Genomic DNA, 21,609 nt, shown 5'->3' with positions numbered 1-21,609 from the left:
TTCTATTCTATTCTATTTTCTATTCTATTCTACTCTATTTCCTATTCTATTCTACTCTACTCTATTTTCTATTCTATTCTCTGTTCTGTTCTGCTCTACTCTAATTTACTATGCTATGCTATGCTATGCTATGCTAGTTCTTCCTTATTTCCAGGTTGAATCTCTCCTTAACTCAGTTTCCATCCGCTGCTCCTGGTCTGGCCCTCTGGCGTCCTAGAAAATAGCTTGACCCCCTCCTCTCTATGGCAACCCCTCAAGTACCTGTACACTGCTATCATGTCCTCCCTGGCCCTCCTTTCCGCTAGACTATCCATGCCCAGTTCCAGTAACCTCTCTTCATATTGTTGCCAAGTCCATGTTTGAAAACCTCCATTATACATACAAGCAAAAGGTTCACTTATCCCTTGCTATTGTTGCAGCTCCAGTACTCATTAGAAAATCTCTACAGAAAAGACAGCACCACTTTGAGACCCTAGTGCAGGGGTCCCCAAACATTTTACACAGGGGGCCAGTTTACTGTCCCTCAGACTGTTAGAAGGCCGGACTATTAAAAAAAACCTATGAACAAATCCCTATGCACACTGCACATACCTTGTTTTAAAGTAAAAACAAAATGGGAACAAATACAATATTTAAAATAAAGAAATAATTAAATAATTAAGTAATAAAGTAATTTATACTTCTTTATTAACAAGTAAATTTAAACTTAAATCAACAAACTCCCTCCATTTCTCCTTCCTTCCTTCCCTCCCCCTCCCTCCTTCCTCTCCATTTCTCTCTTCCCTCTCTCTTTTCTTCCTTCTCTCTCATTTGTTTCATTTTCCTCTCCCTCGTTTTCTCTCCATCATTTTCTCATTTTTCTCTTTTCTCTCTCTCTCACTCTTTCCATCTATCCCCATTTCTCTCTTCCTCTCTATCTCTCCCTCTTTCTCTCTCTCTTTCTCTGTCCCTCTCTCTCTTTCTCTCTTTCTTTCTCTCACTCATTCTCTTTCTCTCTCCCTCTTTGTATCTCCCTCTTTCTCTCTCTCTCTCCCTCTCTCTCTATCTCCCTCCTATCCTCCCCGCCCCTTGCCTTTGTACCGCCTCCTCACTCAGCAGCAGACTGCGGTGAGTTGACAGGAGATTCGGGAGCTTATTATATCTATTGATAAAATCTCGTGGGCTGCCGTGGGCTGGATAAATTGCCTCAGCGGGCTGCATCCGGCCCCCAGGCCACAGTTTGGGGACCACTGCTCTAGTGCATGGGTGTTAAACTCGCAAGTTTTGTTGTCATCACATGGCGTGTTGTGACTTTTTCCCCCTTCATTAAACCAGGGGTCGGCATACTCAGCATGCGACACGTCCAGTCTGCACACCATGAATTTGACACCCCAGCCTAGTAGCACCAAAACTCTGTTTCTCTTTTGGCTGATCCTCCTCAAAGCCCATCACCACCACCACCTTTGACAGCCATTGTTGAACTGGCATAATTGCATCTGTTGATGTTGCGACTGGAAGTACTGAAATGGTAGCAGGATCATAATACAATCTTATAATTGTAGCAATAGCAATAGCACAGATTTATATATACTGCTTCACATTGCTTTACTCGTTCCCTAAACAATTTACAGAGTCACGGAGAGGAGTGGGTCAAACTATTTTCTGAAGCAACTGAAGACCAGATAAGGAACAATGGATGGAAACTAATGAAGGAGCAGTTCAATCTAGAAATAAGAAAAAAAATTCTGACAATGAGAACAATCAACCAATGGAACAGCTTGCCTCAAGAGGTTGTGTGAACTTCATCGCTGGAGGCTTTCAGGAAGAGACTGGACTGCAGTCAGCATATTGCCCCCAATAATCTGGGTCCTCGTTTTATCTAACGCAGAAGGATGGAAGGCTGAGTCAACCTTGAACCTATCAAATTGAACTCCTGGCAGTAGGCAGAGTCAGCCTGCAATGCTGCATACTAACCACTGCGCCACCACATCTCTTATGTATACATAATTGTAACAAATAGTTACAATTATAATGGAGCCTAGAATGATGGTCCTAAGTCATGGCAGTTGCTAGGTAGGTCACCATGTGACCCCTTCCAACTTTGCAACGTTTTTATGGCAGTTATATTAAGAAAATGCCACAGTCATTAAGCAAACCCATTTCAAACTAAGGGCATTTTTTTTGACCAAACAGAATACCAGAATCAAAGACCAAAAATCATGGTCCTGTGACCACAGGTCACTGAAAATGGCCATAAATGGAAACCAGTTGCAAACATCCCAAATATTATCGTGTGATTGCCTATATGAATGAAGTGGTCCCGGTCATTTGACCAATCTTCTTTTATCCTTGGTGCTTCAAATATTCAACTGTAACTTTCTCAGCCACCAAGACAGATAGATAGAGGAAAGAGTAAGAGAGAGAGAGAAGGATAGATGTAGGGAGGGAGAGGAATCTGTATATCTCCACATCTCCTCATCTATCTATGTATCTATCTAAGTATGTATCTATCTATGTATCTATGTATCTATCTATGTATCTATCTATGTATCTATCTATCTATGTATCTATCTATGTATCTATGTATCTATGTATCTATGTATCTATGTATCTATGTATCTATCTAATCTATCTATCTATGCATCTATGTATGTATCTATCTGTCTGTCTGTCTGTCTGTCTGTGTCTATACATACATATATACATACATACATACATACATACATACATGCATACATACATTCATTCATTCATTCATTCATTCATTCATTCAATAAGCAACACATGGGTACCTCGAGGAAAATCTATACGCAAGCCAAAAATGTGGAGATACAAACAGTCCCCAACTTATGACTCTTTGGGAGAAGATTTTCCATTGTTAAGCAAGGCAGCTGTTAAGTGAGTTGTACCTGATTTTACAACCTTTTCTGGCCAGGGTCATTAAGCAAGTCATTGTAGTTGTAAAGTACAGTGGTACCTCTACTTACAAACTTAATTCGTTCTGTGACCAGGTTCTTAAGTAGAAAAGTTTGTAAGAAGAAGCAATTTTTCCCATAGGAATCAAATGTAAAAGCAAATAATGTGTGTGCCTGGGGAAACCACAGGAAGGGTGGAGGCCCTGTTTCCTCCTCCTAGGTAGAGGTACCACTGTAAATGGTCATATGGTCAGTATGCGAATCTGGTTTCCCCCATTGACTTTGATTTTTGGAAGTTGGCTCGGAAGGTCGCAAATGGAGATCATGTGACCTGAGGCGCTGCAACTATTGCAAATCCATGCCAGTTGCCAAGCGCTTGAATTTTGATCATGGGACTTGTGGGGATGCTGCAACAGTGGTAAGTGGAAAGACTAATCGTCTGTCCCTTTTAGCAATGTTGTTGCAACTTTGAACCATCACTGAACGAATGGTTGTTATGCAAGAATTACCTGCATCCTCCCCAGCCACTATCTCGGCTTCAGAACTGCCATCAATTCAGGATAGCATCAGTGAAATACAGAAGCTACCTCTTTTCTCTTGAATGAACGATGGCTTGTCCCTGGTATAAAGGCCTCCTTCTATATCACACATCTCAGAGATCCGTCAGCCAATAGAGCACCATTAAATGGGACACCTGCTTGGTCCCACTAGGCTCTTTCTTAATTACTCTCAAGGATTTCCCTGCTTTCATTAATAAAGAAAAAAGAAACTGTTGGCTTAGTGCCAGCTGTCTCGCCAGCTGCATCGCTGTCCATTTTGGACAGGTTTCAAGCAACCATGTTACCCCATGATTATAAGTATTTCTGACAAGATTTTAATCCTTCAAAAATCTGTGCAGATTTAAACTGTGGGATATTTTTTTCCCCATTTCATACCATTATCTATTTCCACCTGCTAACATCACAGTTGAATTTCCCTGAAACATTCTTCCTACGAATGCCAAGTAGATTTGGCTCAAAAATATGTAGGAAACCTTCCAGCTAATAATGTATTGTGCTTCCCGCCCCACTCCGTCCCAGAAATTGTTTTCAGAGCATCATTCTTTTCTGAAAATTATGGGGTGGGAGGGTGTGTGTGAACCTTCTCACATTCCTGCTACAGATGAAAAATCTAAATAACGTTTAATCTCAGAACTGTCCAATTTGCCCAATATTGCATTTGAAGTTAGCGTTGTTTTTTTTATTATTCTTTCTACTAATAAATTCATGAACTGGTATATTTGTTATGAATTGTTTTATTGTGTTGTGAGCCGCCCCGAGTCCACGGAAAGGGGCGGCATACAAATCTAATAGAAACATAGAAACATAGAAGTCTGACGGCAGAAAAAGACCTCATGGTCCACCTAGTCTGCCCCTATACTATTTTCTGTATTTCATCTTAGGATGGATGTATGTTTATCCCAGGCATGTTTAAATTCAGTTACTGTGGATTTATCTACCACGTCTGCTGGAAGTTTGTTCCAAGGATCTACTACTCTTTCAGTAAAATAATATTTTCTCATGTTGCTTTTGATCTTTCCCCCAACTAACTTCAGATTGTATCCCCTTGTTCTTGTGTTCACTTTCCTATTAAAAACACTTCCCTCCTGGACCTTATTTAACCCTTTAATATATTTAAATGTTTCGATCATGTCCCCCCTTTTCCTTCTGTCCTCCAGACTATACAGATTGAGTTCATTAAGTCTTTCCTGATACGTTTTATGCTTAAGACCTTCCACCATTCTTGTAGCCCGTCTTTGGACCCGTTCAATTTTGTCAATATCTTTTTGTAGGTGAGGTCTCCAGAACTGAACACAGTATTCCAAATGTGGTCTCACCAGCGCTCTATATAGCGGGATCATAATCTCCCTCTTCCTGCTTGTTATACCTCTAGCTATGCAGCCAAGCATCCTACTATAATAAATAAATAAATAAATAAACAAACAAATAAATAGATAGATAAATAAATAGATAAATAAATAAATAAATAATATTTTCTGATTAGAAATAAGCGTTAGAAAAAAAAGAGGGTGGGGGATTGAAGCAGCATTCCATTTCTAACCCGTGGACTGACCTGGATAATCAGGTCTTTGGCAGTATGCAAAAGCTCTTGATTTGGAAATCAGGTATCTCACGGAGGCAGAGAAATGCATTTTACACAAAGCACATCCAGGCATAGGCCCACTTCTGAAAGATAACACCCCTTCTCATAACAGATTCCAGACAACCTACAAACATCAAGGATAAGCCAGACCGTGACATTCATTCATAATGCAGCTTATTTCTTTGGTCACAGCATGTTACGTGAGCAGAGGAACCATGTTTTCTTAAGCCAGGCTTAGAACTAAGCATGTTATAGGAATCGAGGCATTTAATTTTAACCAAGGCTACAGAGAAGAAGGCTTGCAAACCAGGCAGGGATTTGAATTGGCTCAAGATTATCTAGCACAGTGGTTCTCAACCTGGGGGTTGGGACCCCTTTGGGGGTCGAACGGCCGTTTCAAAGGGCCGCCTAACACCACGGGAAAATAGAATAGAATAAAATTCTTCATTGGCCAAGTGTGATTGCCCACAAGGGATTTGTCTTTGGTGCATATTCTCTCAGTGTACATAAAAGAAAAATATACATTTGTCAAGAATCACGAGCTACAACACTTAATGATTGTCATAGGGGTCAAATAAGCAATGGGGAAACAATATTAATAAAAATCTTGAGGACAAGCAACAGATTAAGTCATACAGTCATAAGTGGGAGGAAATGGGTGATAGGAATGATGGGGAAAAGCTTGTACTAATAGTAGTGCAAACTTAGTAAATAGTTTGACAGTGTTGCGGGAAATATTTGTTTAGCAGAGTGATGGCATTCGGGGAAAAACTGTTCTTCTGTCTAGTTGTCTTGCTTTGTAGAGCTCTGTAGTGATGTTTTGAGGGTAGGAGTTGAAACAGTTTATGTCCAGGATGTGAGGGGTCAGTAAATATTTTCAGTGCCCTCTTTTTGACTCGTGCAGTACACAGGTCCTCGACAAAAGGAAGGTTGGTAACAATTGTTTTTCTGCAAGCTCCTTTGGGAGAATTGGTGCTAGACTTATGGTTGGATGTCACCACAACATGGGGAACTGTATTAAGGGGTTGCAGCATTAGAAAGATTGAAAATCACTGCTCTAACACTTCCTGGGGAATGCAGACTCTGAAGAGGAAAGTATCCAATGCCTGAATATCTCTGTCCAATTCCCATGTCCATCTCCAGCAGAGTCTTGTTAATACAGGAAAGCAAGGATGTGTATGTAGGATTGAAGGTGTAGAGGTTTTCAGAGGCTGAAGTGGCAGGTGACAACACCTAGCAAAAGCTAGGGTTCAACACCTAATCAGAAAATCCCAAGAGTGAAGGTAGGTAGGTAGATACGTACGTAGGAGAGTGGGTGGTTGGGGAAGGATGGGTGGGTGGGTGGGTGGGTAGGTAGGTAGGTAGGTAGGTAGGTAGGTAGGTAGGTAGATAGATAGATAGATAGATAGATAGATAGATAGATAGATAGATAGAATAAATAGACAGACATACAAACAGATGTCACAAGGTCACACTGGCAAACCTTGGCCTTCAAAAACCCAACATGACTGTCACATGTTTCCAAGGAACCAAGCTACACTTAGTGAGGTTTTAATTTAAATCAACTTGCCCTTAGTATTTGTCAGACGGGTGCAGGGGGGAAAAAGAACCCTGTGTTGGTGGAGTATCATTTCTCTTCCCAATCTATCAAATTGGGCACTACAATTGCTCATGTGTGACTCAAATTGCAGGAGAGAAAATCAGAAGTCTAGAAAATTGCCTACTTTCAATTATGCATGCACACAAGCACACACACATCATTCTGTCACATCCTGCCTAAATCCTTTTGTTCTTGTATTTGAAGCTTTTACAGTTAGGCTGCCTATTGCAATTGTAGAGGCAAGAGGCGAGCCCTACCTTGTAAATTCTGTTGCTTCCATCGAAAACGTAACCTAATTCAGATCCAAGGGCATCTAAGACATAGGAACCACAAGCTGCAAAAAAACCCAGTCCTTATTCTACTTTGAGATAAATCACTTGTTGGAAGTCAATTCCTTTCCCATGCTTTTCTAAAAAGAATAAGATCCTCATATCCAGGAGTAAAGTCAATATCTGTATCCTTGGAAAACGGCAGTATTTTCAGGAGGAACTAGTAGTTAATTTCAGACCTTATTGAAAAACAAATGCAATAAACTGTCTTCACCCCAAATATCTCCAAACAATTAATTGAAAAACAAATGCAATAAGCTGTCTTCACCCCAAACATCTCCAAGCAATTAAACCCAGGACAGATTTGCAATGGTCATTTACTCTTTCCTTTGTGATTCAAGCAATTCAGAGGTGGGTCACCTTGAAAAACCTGACTTGCAGGAACCTGCTCATTTCTGTCACATCTGATCCAAAGGCCTTCCATGCAGCTGAATGAGAAGCCTTAAAATACAGTTAAACTCCAATTTACGACCACAATTGGGCCTAAAAGGTCTGTTGCTAAGTAAAACATCTCTTAAGCAAATTTGCCCCATTTAATGACCTTCCTTGCCATGACTGTTAAATGAATTGTTTATTGATTTGATTTGATTTGATTTGATTTGATTTGATTTGATTTGATTTGATTTGATTTGATTTGATTTGATTTGATTTGATTTGATTTGATTTGATTTGATTTGATTTGATTTGATTTGATTTGATTTGATTTGATTTGATTTGATTTGATTTGATTTGATTTGATTTGATTTGATTTGATTTGATTTGATTTGATTTGATTTGATTTGAATGCCGCCTTTCTCCAAGGACTCGGGGGGGCTCACAGCATATAACAATACGGTGCAATGGCAAATCTAATTAAATTTAAAATTATAATCTAAAAATCCAATATTTAAAAACAATCATACCAGTTCAATCATACAACATATATCTCATTTCATTGGCCAGAGAGCTGAGACCGAATTGCCCCAAGCCTGGTGACATAGGTGAGTCTTAAGACTCTTACGGAAGGCAAGGAGGGTGGGGGCAGTGCGAATCTCCAGGGGGAACTGATTCCAGAGGGCCGGGGCACCCACAGAGAAGGCTCTTCCCCTAGGCCCTGCCAAGCGACATTGGCTGGCTGGCGGGACCTGGAGAAGGCCAACTCTGTGGGACCTAATCGGTCACTGGGAATTGCTGCAGTGGTTAAGTTAGCAACATGTTTGTTAAGTGAATCTGGCTTCCCCATTGAGTTTGCTTGTCAGGGGTTTTAAAAACGGTGATTGCATGACCCAGGGAGCCTGCAACCGTCATAAATATGAAGCAGTTGCCAAGCACCTGAATTTTGATCATGTGACCTTAGGGATGTTGCAAGGGTCATAAGTGTGAAAAACAAACATAAGTCAGCTTTTTCAGTGCTGTTCTAACTTCACTAAATGAACTGTCATAAGTCAAGGACTACCGGTGCCATTCTCAAGGTTGTGCAGTTCGCTGACCAACCCTGCATCCTGAGCTCAGGCTCAACATGGCATTCTAATCACAAAGCTCTGCTAATGTCTTTCAGAGCAGAATTATCTACTGTGGTCACATCCCAAAGATGTTCCTATAAAAACACCCCTGTTACCAAACCCTCAAACAGAATAAATATTGATCCTCAGAGAAGAGAGCTATTATATCTATAAAGGTCACAACGGCCTTGTGTCTCATCTATAAAAATGAACATCTAGACTCCACTTTTCAAGTTTTCCTTGGTTATACAGATTTTTTTTTTCCCTTTTGCATCTATTTGGAAGCTCGTCAAATAAAAACAGCTGTAAAATGTACCATCTACTGTATCAATTGTAGTCAACGCAGCTTTATAAGGAAAGCCAGCATGTTTATGACAATTCTGCAAGGGAAAAGCGACATAACCAGGGTTCACAGAAATTTTATTCGGTTTATGACAGAGGTAGCCATTGAACCAAACTCTTTTGTTATCTAGCCAATCTGATCAAAGCTATATTTTTATATTTGCATTAGCAAAGCCATGCCAAAACTGGACAGATAAAATAAACTATCTTGGAAAGGGAGGTACCTAACATAGGACGAGCTGAATCGAGAAATATCAGAAAGAAAACAGGGTCAAACAATGCGCCTTCCAGCAGTGGGTTGTCCTGTTCGGCTCGGTAGCTCCGCCCACCTACCTGGGATGCTTCTGCGCATGTACAGAGGCATCACATGAGTGTGCGAGCAAACCGGTAGTAACAGGTTTTAGAACCCACTACTGGCACCTTCTCCTCAAAGATGAACTAGAATGGAGCAGGCTGTTTTCAAAGTAGAGCATAATGTTCAAAGTCACCAACAGTAGCACCAAGCTTGCAGAAAGCTCCAACTTGCCCTCTGCTTCCTTCCATGTCTCAATCCCATTAAAGCAGCCCTCTCCAAAGGAAGCAGATCACTGTCTCAGCCTTCAGCTCTGGAGTTCCCCCACAATCCCTCTTGCCCACCCAGCCTCGTCTGCCCCTTTCATTTCCCCCACTGCACATAACAAAGGCCCAGAATCCAAGTGAGTGGATAATTTTAAAAATAAATAAAAAATACTCCCTACACAAGGAAAATCCTAAAGTACTTTAGAAGCATAACCTAGAATATTATGAAAAAAGCAGGAGAAAAGCACTTTCTTTAAAAAATAACTTTAGGTCACAGATGGACATGCAGGGCTGCAGTAAAAAATATTGTTCAAAGGTGGGCCGAGCTGAAAGATCAACCACCTTCAAGGGACTGAAACGTCCTGCTGGATTTTCCCTCTTCTTTCTCCCAGCCCTGAAAGGCAGAATTATCCTTCCAGAGCCACCCCAATTCCTTCTCCCTCCCAATTTGGTTCTTGGCCTTTTAGATGTCCTGCCTGGGTCAGGAGTCTATACCTCCTTCCTGCTCTCTCCCACCTGGGGGCTGGACCTTGCCTTCCCCTGCCAGGTCTTTATATTCAGCTTTTCCTAAGGCGAATTCATCCAAATTGGTCCCCTCCGCACGCCCCCCCCCCCAGAACTTTGTGCTGCAAGCTTTCCAAAGCCATTGGGGTGGGAGGGGGGAGGGGGGAAGCCTGAGCTAACCAAGCCCAGTGAGAGTTGAAGGGCCAAGGGGGGCAGCCATTCAAAAGCGAGGGTCTGTATATTACTGTATGTTATGTATGTTGAGATTGGTCTTTGGATATCATTCTAATTCCATAGCATGGGTATACTGTGTATATACATAGAAACATAGAAGATTGGTGGCAGAAAAAGACCTCATGGTCCATCTAGTCTGCCCTTATACTATTTCCTATATTTTATCTTAGGATGGATATATGTTTATCCCAGGAATGTTTAAATTCAGTTACTGTGGATTTAGATCCATGTCTGCTGGAAGTTTGTTCCAATACATACAGTGACAATAAAGTGTGTGTGTGTGTGTGTGTGTGTGTGTGTGTGTATGTATTTATTTATGTATTTATTTATTTATTTATTTATTTTTAATTCGATTTCTATGCCGCCCTTCACCCAACACTATACACACATATATACACACCCACACCCATCCCAGCTGCGGAGAAAAATCCACGCAGGCAAACAAGGAAATCGAGGCTGGCGCTCTCCTCATCCTCCACGAAAGGGGGGGGGGGGGCGAAGTGACCCCGGGGGGAAATAGTCCGAAAAACCCCCAAAAGCGGCAGCCTCCGACCCCTCGCAAAACTGATTCCACACACACACATACACCCACAGGCCCAGATTTGCGCACGCTAGAGGCAAGGGGGGAGAGAGCGCGATTGAAAAAAAACAAAAATAATAAAAGCGGGTTTTATGCGCTTTGCCCTCCGTGGGGACTCCCCGTCTAACGCGCCGGCACAACCGTATTATCCTCTCCAAAGCCGGCCCTGGAGCTCCCCCAGTCTGCCAAAGCCGAAGTAGCAAGAAAACTCCAGAACCGTTTAAAGGGGGAGGGGGGACAGAGAGGATGAGGGTCTTTGACGCCCCCACCTCCCTCCGTGTAGACGGGGCGGGGAGGGGCTTGTCCCCCCCAAAAAAAGGTTCCCTTCGCCTCTTTTTACCGGGCCAAACAATAAACAGGGCAGATGCGATTTAATGTCGGCGATGGCCGGCAAGACTTTTCTCGCCCGTCTTCCTTGCCGGCTGCCCGGGAGGGAAAAAACCGCTTAAGACGAAGCGGCCACACCTGGCGGGGGCCGCTAGGCGCCTCTCGCTCCCCTTCTCACCCTCCCCTCCCTCGACGCGTCTTGGGGTGGGAAACCGCCTCAATCACTTCGTTCCTCACCTCAGCTCCCATCGCGCCAAAAAAATAAAAGACGACCACGACGCCACCTTGGAAGATTTCCCCTTCTTCCCCGGAGCCTTTCCGCGCCTCTCGCCGGCTCCGCCGCCCCAGCCCAGCCCAGCCCAGCCCGGCCCTCCCGCCGGCAAGCTGCGCGGGGCTGCAATGCAGAAAGCCCAAAGCACCTGCCGCCGGGCACTTTACCTGCTGCCTCCCGGGGAATCCGACCGCCCGGGGAGCTCCTTCTCCCACGGCCGCCTTCCACGTCCCTGCTCCAGTGCTTCGCTTAGCAGCAACCGCCGCCGCATCCTAGAGGTAAGAGGCGCCGGTCAGCAAGGTTCGGGTCGGGCCCGAAGCGGCCGGCTCGGTTCGAGCGCTCAAACCGCGTCGTCCGCCCCATGGAAAGCTTCGGAGGGGGGGCGGCGGCGGAGGGGAAGTGGAATCTAGCCGGGCGCGACCTTGCCCCGCACCCGTCGGTGGTGGTTTCTCCGCTCGCCCCGTTGCATCCACAATCCCGCCGCGCTCGCCACCCGAACGCGATGCCGCCCCGCTCTCTCCCGCGGCCGCCGATCGGAGTTCGAGCGCCTCCGCCTCCCTCTCGGCTGCCGCCGTTCACATCGCCGTCACGAGCGGCAACGGGAGGAGCGATGGAGTCGGGAGCCTCGGCCAGGCGCTGCTTTTTTTAACGAAGGCGAAGGCGGCGGCAGCAACGCAGCGAAGCCCGGACGCTCCCCGCCCGTGTCTGGGCTGCTCCGACGCCCCTCGGCCGAGCTTCGCAGCCCGCAGCAGCAGCCAGCTCCATCCCCGGCGCGGCTGCCGCTGTTGCAAAAGCCCGAAAAGGAGGCTGCCGCCGCCGCCGCCTGACCGAAAGCCGCTCGCCTCGCTGCCGCATGAAGCTTTCCCGCGGCGGCGCCGGCGACTCCTCCGCAGTCAGAAGCGCGCTCGAGTGGCGGAGACTGGAAGCGTCCAGCGCCGCCCGCCGGGGAAGGGCGGGATATCGAGGGGCGGGCAAGGCGGAGGAGCGTCCGCCTGTTTGGGCCGGCCCTCGCTCCGCCTGGCCTGGAATAAAAACACCCGTGCCGGGCAGACGCGTCGCCACTCGGCGACAAGCGCCTTTAGCTGGACGCGCCGAAGCGGCGCCCGGACACCAATGACGCCGATGTGTGTGTGGGGGGGATAAGGAATTGGGGGGGGGGGGTGATTGTGGCAACTAACGGGCCTTTTCGCGCCTCTTCCGTCTCTGCCAGGCCACTTCAGGCGAAACTTTGCCTCACGTCAAGCCCGAGAAGAAACATGGCGGAGCGTTCCTGCAACTTGCCGGGTCGCTTTGAGGCTGCTTCGAACGGGGACCGCCGCTTTGACGCTTGGGGCTCGAGAAAGGGAACCCACGAGAGGAAAGCGGGCCTGCTTGGTTTGGACTGGGGGTGGGGGATAGCCATCTCTGCTGCTGCTGCTGCTGTTGGCGAGTCAGGCCCCCTCAGCGTTCTTTGGCCTGGAATCGTTCTTCTTCAGTCGTAGGACGGGAGAAGGTTGCTGCTCCCAAGCGCGGAAGGGTGCCGCGGGTTCGAGCTGCCCAGCATTTTCGGGGTGGGGGGAGCGGGCAAGTGGAAGCCAAGTTTCTGCGGGCGAAAGTGCCGTGAAGACGGTGAAGGCGGCGGCGGCAACTACCTTGGGGGTCGCCTGTCGGGGTCGGCCGGCAATTTCCCGGGCCGTTTCTTCAACTAGGGACTGAGAAGGTGGCGGTTTTATAAGCAAAGGGAAAGGAGGGGAGGAAAAACAACGAAATGACACTTCTTTGACTGTGCCTTTGTTGGTTTTGCAGTTCTGGGTGCCTCAAGTGAGATGGGACTTCTGGTTTGATGGACAGGAGACTCAGAAAAGATGCGAAGGAACCTGGGGTCTCAGCTGAAAAAAATCCATTCCTGCACAACTCAGGTGGCGGCCTAGCGACTTCTCTTTTCAGGCTGCATATAAGGATGTAACAAAAGCATTACCTATCCTGGAGAGTAATGCTACCTTCTGCTTAACATTACTTGGGAAATTCACCTGATGAAAGAGAGGATTCTTGTGGGAAGGGATTCTTGTGGTCCCTTCCAGCTTGAGACACTTTGAAGGCTCTTTAATCACTATAAAAGCGCCAAGGTCACTTTGCCAATTGCGTTCCTCATTATAGCAGTAACAAAAACAGAAGAGGCAAACAGAATGAAAGGGGGTGGGGGAAAATCAACAAGGCAGGATTGTGGGCTTCTCTTGGGGCCAGTTTGTGGATTAAGCCACCTGGCAAAGTGGCTGCCAGTTTCTCTGCAAGAAATTAAAAGTATCCTCTTCTTTAGCAGGAGAGACGGGCAGCTTTTCTTCTGATAATCTGTCCCTGTTCCACAAGGTCAGGTCTTTTAGTGCTGATGTCTGTGAAACATTTAGGAGTTGAAGATTGATTAGAGGTCACCAGCGTGAACTATAAATCCCTGCACACCGGCTGGACAGGCCATCATTGCAATTAAATCAATAGCTTCTTATTCAACCCTGTCCCATTTGGGGGGATTTTTGTGCTGGCTTTGCTAATGCAGATGATAGTCTAGTTGGCACCGTTGGCCATGTGAGTAATCTCTGGGAAGTAGAGTTGATCCTGACTGAATAAGAGTCAGGCTGACATCTCTGCAAAAAGCAAATGAGTTTTGGCTGCCTCAGTAGAATTGTAATTCCATGTTGCTCTGCAATGGTCAGACAGAAGCCTATAAATACTACACTGTCAGCTTCAGACAGTTGGGCCACTGAGGACAATCGGAGAACTAGAAACAAAGGCCTGTGCCAGGAGTAAGCTAAATCCCCAGTTCCTGTTATTAGAGGTTGCAGTGACAACAAATTTTGAAAATTGACAGCAATGTATAGCACAATAATATAAACTGTAATGGCTTAATTAATTGGCTTAATGTCATTTTAATAAACATGGGAGAAAATAATAATAATGATAATAATAATAATAATAATAATAATAATTTATTAAATTTGTATGCCGCGCCTCTCCGAAGACTCAGAGCAGCTCACAACAACAATAAACAATGCAGTACAAATCCAATAATTAAAACTATAGCTAAAAACCCATTATCATTTAAAAACAGTCACACTACCCAATCATAACCACACATAAATCTTACTAGCCAGAAGGGGATGCATCAATTACCCCATGCCTGGCGACATAGATAGGTCTTCAGAGTCTTGCGGAAAAACCTAATTCAAGAGAAGAGAAACAAAAAATCCTGATCCTATACAAAGAATGGCATGTCCTATTTACTATGGCCACTATCTTGGCTCTCCAAAAGTTTGCACATAGGCATCTGACATCAAAATGTCAAAGAACTAGAAGACATCTTTGAGTTCACATAATGCAATTATTTTTCTCAGTACAGAATCCATAATGGCTTCTCTGGTAGAAGAGCATCCTTTATTGTTTGAAGCTTTCTAGTGAAAAGAACACATTATGTCCAGCTTTTAGTTTTAATCCACTGGTTCTATATTTTGCTGCAATAAAGAATTAAATCTATTCCTTCTTCTATGTTGAAGTCTTAAAAACCACAACCATATCTCCTATCTGCCTATGGGGAGTCTAGGTCATTCAGGCCATGGTTGGCCCAAAGGTGCTTTTTCAAGAGCCAACTGGGCTTTCTGGTTTTTTCTTTGAAGACATTTTGCTTCTCACCCAAAAAGCTTTTTCAGCTCCTTCTCTTCCCCACCATGCAGACAGAGTTGAAAAAGCTTCTTGGATGAGAAGTGAAGCATCTTTGAACAAAACCAGAAAGTCCAGTTGCCTCTTGAAAAAGCACCTTTGGGACAATATTTCCTATCCGTTCTCCCTTCAGGTAGGTTAAACATACCCTGACTCTAGGTGGGTCTTCCCGAGGCTTGGTCATGGTGGCACTTCTTTGAATTTACTATACTTTGTCACTGTACATTTTTAACATTGGTTTAACTTTGATTCTGACAAGGGCAGAGTAAAGTAGAATAATTAGCAGCTCCTATCGATCTGGAGTCTAAGACTTTTGTTAATGTACCCCAATAGTGTGTGAGAGTGTGTGTCTCTGCTTTTAGATCTTACAAATTCAGTGCCCCATTTAACTTCTCTCAATTTCCTTTTATGTGAGGATTGTTTGTAACTGTGCCTTCAGTATCTCCTTTCATAGGATTTTGCATCTTTCAGGAATGTTTTTCTGCTCCAGGATTTGAAGCTAATGAAGCCAAGTCCAGTCTACTGTCTGTTGGAATTCTTCAGGATCTGCTTTTCTTAGTTGCTTCTTCTCCTGGATATCACACATCTGAGAATAACATTGGGTGGGTTTTTATTGCTACTTGCTTTTTTAGGGGGTTGATGATTGCCTGAATACCACCCAGAGGCACACTCCCTGAGTTGGGCAGCCAAATACTCTAAATTAATATAATTTAGTGAACAGTGCAGTCAGGCGGTAGGGAAAGCAAGTAGGATGCTTGGCTGCATAGCTAGAGATATAACAAGCAGGAAGAGGGAGATTATGATCCCGCTATATAGAGTGCTGGTGAGACCACATTTGGAATACTGTGTTCAGTTCTGGAGACCTCACCTACAAAAGGATATTGACAAAATTGAACGGGTCCAAAGACGGGCTACAAGAATGGTGGAAGGTCTTAAGCATAAAACGTATCAGGAAAGACTTAATGAACTCAATCTGTATAGTCTGGAGGACAGAAGGAAAAGGGGGAACATGATCGAAACATTTAAATATGTTAAAGGGTTAATTAAAGTCCAGGAGGGAAGTATTTTTAATAGGAAAGTGAACACAAGAACAAGGGGACACAATCTGAAGTTGGGGGAAAGATCAAAAGCAACATGAGAAAATATTATTTTACTGAAAGAGTAGTAGATCCTTAGAACAAACTTCCAGCAGACGTGGTTGATAAATTCACAGTAACTGAATTTAAACATGCCTGGGATAAACATATATCCATCCTAAGATAAAATACAGAAAATAGTATAAGGGCAGACTAGATGGATCATGAGTTCTTTTTCTGCCGTCAGTCTTCTATGTTTCTAAATAAAAAGCCACTATCACTTTTCCCCAAGGTGCCAGTCATCCTCATTTCTTCAGTCAACTCCTCTTGATGATTAAGTCCAGGCTAACAGAACCCCTTGTCTTTTCTTTCACCTTCTTACAAATGAAGTTGTCAGTAAAAACAGGCAAGATTTATTTGTACCCTGTCTCAAGATTTCTAGCTTGATATCAAGGTAATTGAAATTCCCCATTATCACTATCAAGTTCTGGTCATGTGAGTCAAGAAAACTTCATCTATATCTTTTGGCCGCCTGGTTAATCTGTAATAAACTCCCACAATGGTATCACTTTTGTATCTTTTTATTCTTACCCAAATACTTTTGACAGGTTTTCTGAGTTCTAAGGGGGGTATTAATAGAATAGGATACATATATCTTATACAAAAGATGAGAAAGTGGAAACAATATGACCTATATTGCAGTGTTTACCAATCTTGACAGCTTTAAAATGTGTGGGTTTCATCTCCCAGAATTCTGCCTGGGAAGAATTGAAACACGTATTGAGTTTCCTGTGCTAGGCTCAGAAATAAATCGGTGGTCCCCAAATGATTCACATTTCACACGCTCTTCAATCATCAGGGAACGTGAGAAAGTAACCAGCATTACACAGAACCAGCCAGGTTAAGATGGTAGGATGGTTGATTACTACATTACACACTATCAGCCATACAAATTCACTGATTTTGAACTAGTCTATCTTTACTTCATCATACTTCGCAGAGTGGTTGTAGGGAGAGCATTATTACAAGGGAGCATTAATTTGGTTTTCTTTTAAAGAAAACCAAATTAAGATGTTTTATAGGTGGCATCTCCCACCAAATAGAATTGCCAAAATGTTTCCAAACACATCCCCAAAATGCTAGAAATGCAAAAAGGAAATAGGTTCCTACTATCATCAATGGTGGACCTGCAATAAAGTCAAGACATATTGGAAAATGATAGAAAAAATGTTAAACGATATTACATTACAAGAAATAGAAAAAAACCCAGAATTTTATTTGTTAGGCATAACTAAGCAGAAATATAAAAAAAGATATTTTTTATTTAGTTATACACATTTTAACAGTGGCCAGGATAGTCTAAGCACAAAATTGGAAGGGGGAAAGTATCCCCCAAAAAGAAGACGTAGTTAAAAAAAGTTTGGATTGTGCAGAGATGGATATGATGACAAGAAGGCTGAATGACCAAGAAGAATCTGATTTTTATATTATTTGGAATATAGTTTATAAGTGGATAGATAAAAATAAAAATAAAATGTTATGAGAAATGTAGGAATATATTGAAATGACTTTAGAATTTTTTTTCTTTTGATTAATTCAATTTTATGTTGATTAGAATATATAAACAAAATTCTTCTTTTCATCTAGATTAATATATTGATTTAATGAACTAAGAATATATTCTTTTTCTGTATTTAAAATTAACTTCTAAGAAGAGAGGGGTAATTGTAACCCCTACTACATGTTTAAATGTTTATATGTCTCTGGTTTTTTTTAATGAAAAAATCAATAAAGTTTATTTTAAAAAATAGAAGGGAGCATTATCCTAAGCTCAGCAAGTCAAAGCAAGAGATAACTATAATAGTAAATGAAAAAAAAACAAGGAAAAAAGCTTGTTAAAAGAAAATAAAAGTCCAATTGCATCCTGAAAAGCACCTTTGGAACATCCATGACCTGGATGACTGAAAATCTGCAGACTTAGCTATACAATTTGGGATTCCCCTTGCTTACATGGGATCATAATCCGAGGTTTGCAGTCGAAAATGGAGAATTACCAGTCTAGGGCATTTTTGAAGAATGACATGGCAAATGCAGAAAAAGGCAGAAATGCCAGCAATTCTAGTTTTGTGAAAAGGGAAAGGGACATGTACTTAGGACTAGACCAAAGACGGTAAGTTGAGACACCCAGTTATAGGCCAGTTAAGCAAGTCTTGAGTGCTTAACATTTATCTACGCTCAGCTATTAAGTAGAAAGGGCTTAAACTGATTGACTGATAGTTCCTTGCAAGCATTGTGGACTGACAGACAAATAAACCTAAACATGCTTACAAAAGGTTCAAATAGACCTGAAAAAGTTAAGCCAGTCCAGATCAATCCTAGATGCGTTTTCAACTTTATTAAGAAAGGTTGGCAAACCAAAAAGCTGGTTGTCTGAAAATGCCCTGTGCAGTGATAGGAAAGTAATCTTCTTGTCTTTAATTTGGTAGCAGAGTTGTCAACAGTCCCATTTGACACATTGAACAAAAGAAACTCCCAATTCCTAACAGACAGGAAGCAGCAGGTGAAGCTAGGCAAAATCATATACCTGTACAATTAGCACAGGGCGCCCCCAAGGCTGTGTACTCTCACCACTTCTCTCTCTACCAATGACTGCATCTCAAACAATCCATCTGTTAAACTACTGAAGTTTGCAGATGACGATGAAACCGCATACAGACGTGAGGTTGAACAACTAGCCCCGTGCTGTGACCAGAACAAACTGGAACTGAACACACTCAAAACCGTAGAAATGGTGGTAGACTTCAGGAGAAACCCTCCCATCCTACCACCTCTCACAATACAGTGGTACCTCTACTTAACTTAATTCGTTCCGTGACCAGGTTCTTACGTAGAAAAGTTTCTAAGTAGAATCAATGTAAAAGCAAATAATGCATGCAAACTCATTAGGAAAGAAAAGCTCAGAAGACGGGCAGCTTTTCTTCTGATAATCTGTCCCTGTTCCACAAGGTCAGGTCTTTTAGCAGAGTGATGGCATTTGGGGAAAAACTGTTCTTGTGTCTAGTTGTCTTGGTGTGCAGTGTTCTATAACGATGTTTTGAGGGTAGGAGTTGAAACAGTTTGTGTCCAGGATGCGAGGGGTCAGTAAATATTTTCACTGCCCTCTTGTTGACTCATTCACTATACAGGTTCTCAGTGGAAGGCAGGTGGTAGCAATTGTTTTTTTCTGCAGTTCAACCTTGGGTATCCACTAGCTTCTTTTATGGGCATGGTAGACCCGCAACATATTTGGAGAGCATCAGCTGGGTTAGGGTACTTTTAAATTCTATGCCACAAAGAAGACTTGTTCATTTGTGAGCACAAGGAGTCCTCAATTTACAACACTTCATTTATTGACTGTTCAAAGTTACAATGGCACTGGGGGGGGAGTGACTTATGACAATTTTTCACACAACCATTGCAGCATCCCCATTTATGATGGTTGCGGTGTCCCTGGAGGTCATGTGATCCAATTTTGCAACCTTCCGACAAGCAAAGTCAATGTGGAAGTCAGATTTGGTTAACAACCGTGTTACTAACTTAACAGCAGCAAGTAAAGTTGTAAAATGGGTCAAAATTCACCTAACAACAGTCTCACGTAGCAAAGAAATATTGGGCTCAATTGTAGTCAAAAGACAAAGACTACCTGTATCCATTTATTTTATTTATTTATTTTGTCCAATACACAATAATATACAATGAACCTTTATTATTTATTTATTATTATTTAGATTTGTATGCCGCCCCTCTCCGCAGACTTATAGAGATATAGTAGAGAAGATACATGAGATATAGGAGAGACTATAGGACAGGGGATGGAAGGCATTCTAGTGTGCTTATGTACGCCCCTTACTGACCTCTTAGGAATCTGGAGAGGTCAACCATGGATAGTCTAAGGGTAAAGTGTTGGGGGTTAGGGGATGATACTACGGAGTCCGGTAATGAGTTCCACGCTTCAACAACTCGATTACTAAAGTTGTATTTTTTACAGTTAAGTTGAGAGCAGTTAATATTAAGCTTGAATCTGTTGTGTGCTCTTGTGTTGTTGTGGTTGAAGCTGAAGTAATCTTTGATACGCAGGACATTGCAGCATATGATCTTGTGGGCAATACTTAGATCATGTTTAAGGCGTCGTAGTTCTAAGCTTTCAAGATCCAGGATTGTAAGTCTAGTTTCGTAGGGAATTCTGTTTCGGGTAGAGGAGTGAAGGGCTCTTCTGGTGAAGTATCTTTGGACATTTTCGAGGGTGTTAATGTCAGAAATGTGGAATGGGTTCCAAACAGATGAGCTGTATTCTAGGATGGGTCTGGTGAACGTTTTGTAAGCTCTGGTAAGTAGTGTGAGATTTCCAGAGCAGAAGCCACGTAGGATTAGATTAACAACTCATGAGGCCTTCTTGGCGATGTTGTTGCAGTGAGCTTTGGCACTTAGATCTTTAGTGGGTTTTGCTGCTCTTACCACTACCGGTGTGCTATGTGCACAGTTTTAGGTGTCTGGCAGCATGCGCAGGAAGAAAAATCTTGCATGGGATGTGCGCATGAGATTTCAGCAATTTTGTTGCTTCAATCACTGAAATAGAATAGAATTTTTATTGGCCAAGTGTGATTGGACACACAAGGAATTTGTCTTGGTGCATATGCTCTCAGCGTACATAAAATAAAATATAAATTTGTCAAGAATCATATGGTACGACACTTAATGATTGTCATAGGGGTCAAATAAGCAATGAAGAAGCAATATTAATAAAAATCTTAGGATATAAGCAACAAGTTACAGTCATACAGTCAACATGGGAGGAAATGGGTGATAGGAATGATGAGAAAAACTAGTAGAATAGAAGTGCAGATTTAGTAGAAAGTCTGACAGTGTTGAGGGAATTATTTGTTTAGTAGAGTGATGGCGTTCGGAAAAAAACTGTTCTTGTGTCTAGTTGTCTTGGTGTGCAGTGTTCTGTAGCGACGTTTTGAGGGTAGGAGTTGAAACAGTTGCTTTTTCTGCAGTTCTGATTGTCCTCTGAAGTCTGTGTCGGTCCTGTTGGGTTGCAGCACCAAACCAGACAGTTATAGAGGTGCAGATGACAGACTCAATGATTCCTCTGTAGAGCTGTATCAGCAGCTCCTTGGGCAGTTTGAGTTTCCTGAGCTGGAGCAGAAGAACATTCTTTGTTGTGCTTTTTTGATGATGTTTTTGATGTTAGGTGACCATTTTAGGTCTTGAGATATGATAGAACCTAGAAATTTGAAGGTCTCTACTGTTGATACTGCGTTGTCTAGTATTGTGAGAGGTGGAAGGGTTTCTCCTAAAGTCTACCACCATTTCTACGGTTTTGAGTGTGTTCAGTTCTAGATTGTTCTGGTTACACCACAAGGATAGTTGTTCAACTTCTCGTCTGTATGCGGATTCATCATTGTCTCGAATGAGTCCGATCACTGTTGTATCATCTGCAAACTTCAGTCGTTTAACAGATGGATCGTTTGAGATGCAGTCATTAGTGTATAGAGAGAAGAGAAGTGGTGAGAGTACACAGCCTTGGGGGGCACCTGTGCTA

The 21,609-nt window shown here is 42.9% G+C and overlaps 2 protein-coding genes across 4 annotated transcripts in view; one reads left to right on the top strand and one right to left on the bottom strand.

Moving 5' to 3' along the window:
• Positions 1-12,173, bottom strand: part of LRFN5 (leucine rich repeat and fibronectin type III domain containing 5) — a 180,368-nt gene extending 168,195 nt beyond the window's left edge. For 2 of the 3 annotated variants that reach the window (XM_070748634.1, XM_070748622.1), the window contains exon 1: positions 11,430-12,158. The gene's annotated coding sequence lies outside the window, so the exon portion shown is untranslated. Of the gene's footprint in view, positions 1-11,429 lie in introns of all 3 variants that reach the window. The other variant, XM_070748628.1, reaches the window with a different exon arrangement.
• The window catches only part of LOC139160141 (putative uncharacterized protein ENSP00000383309), a 115,992-nt gene that overhangs the window by 55,941 nt on the left and 38,442 nt on the right, over positions 1-21,609 (top strand). Inside the window, exons 2-4 of the mRNA XM_070737751.1 lie at positions 11,234-11,540; positions 11,632-12,386; positions 12,473-12,636. Coding sequence (XP_070593852.1) covers positions 11,234-11,540; positions 11,632-12,386; positions 12,473-12,636 — 1,226 coding nt within the window. The remainder of the gene's footprint in view (positions 1-11,233; positions 11,541-11,631; positions 12,387-12,472; positions 12,637-21,609) is intronic.

The sequence above is a fragment of the Erythrolamprus reginae genome, chromosome 1 (assembly GCF_031021105.1).
Source record: "Erythrolamprus reginae isolate rEryReg1 chromosome 1, rEryReg1.hap1, whole genome shotgun sequence".
NCBI lineage: Eukaryota > Metazoa > Chordata > Lepidosauria > Squamata > Dipsadidae > Erythrolamprus > Erythrolamprus reginae.
This window is presented reverse-complemented; position numbering and strand designations above follow the sequence as displayed.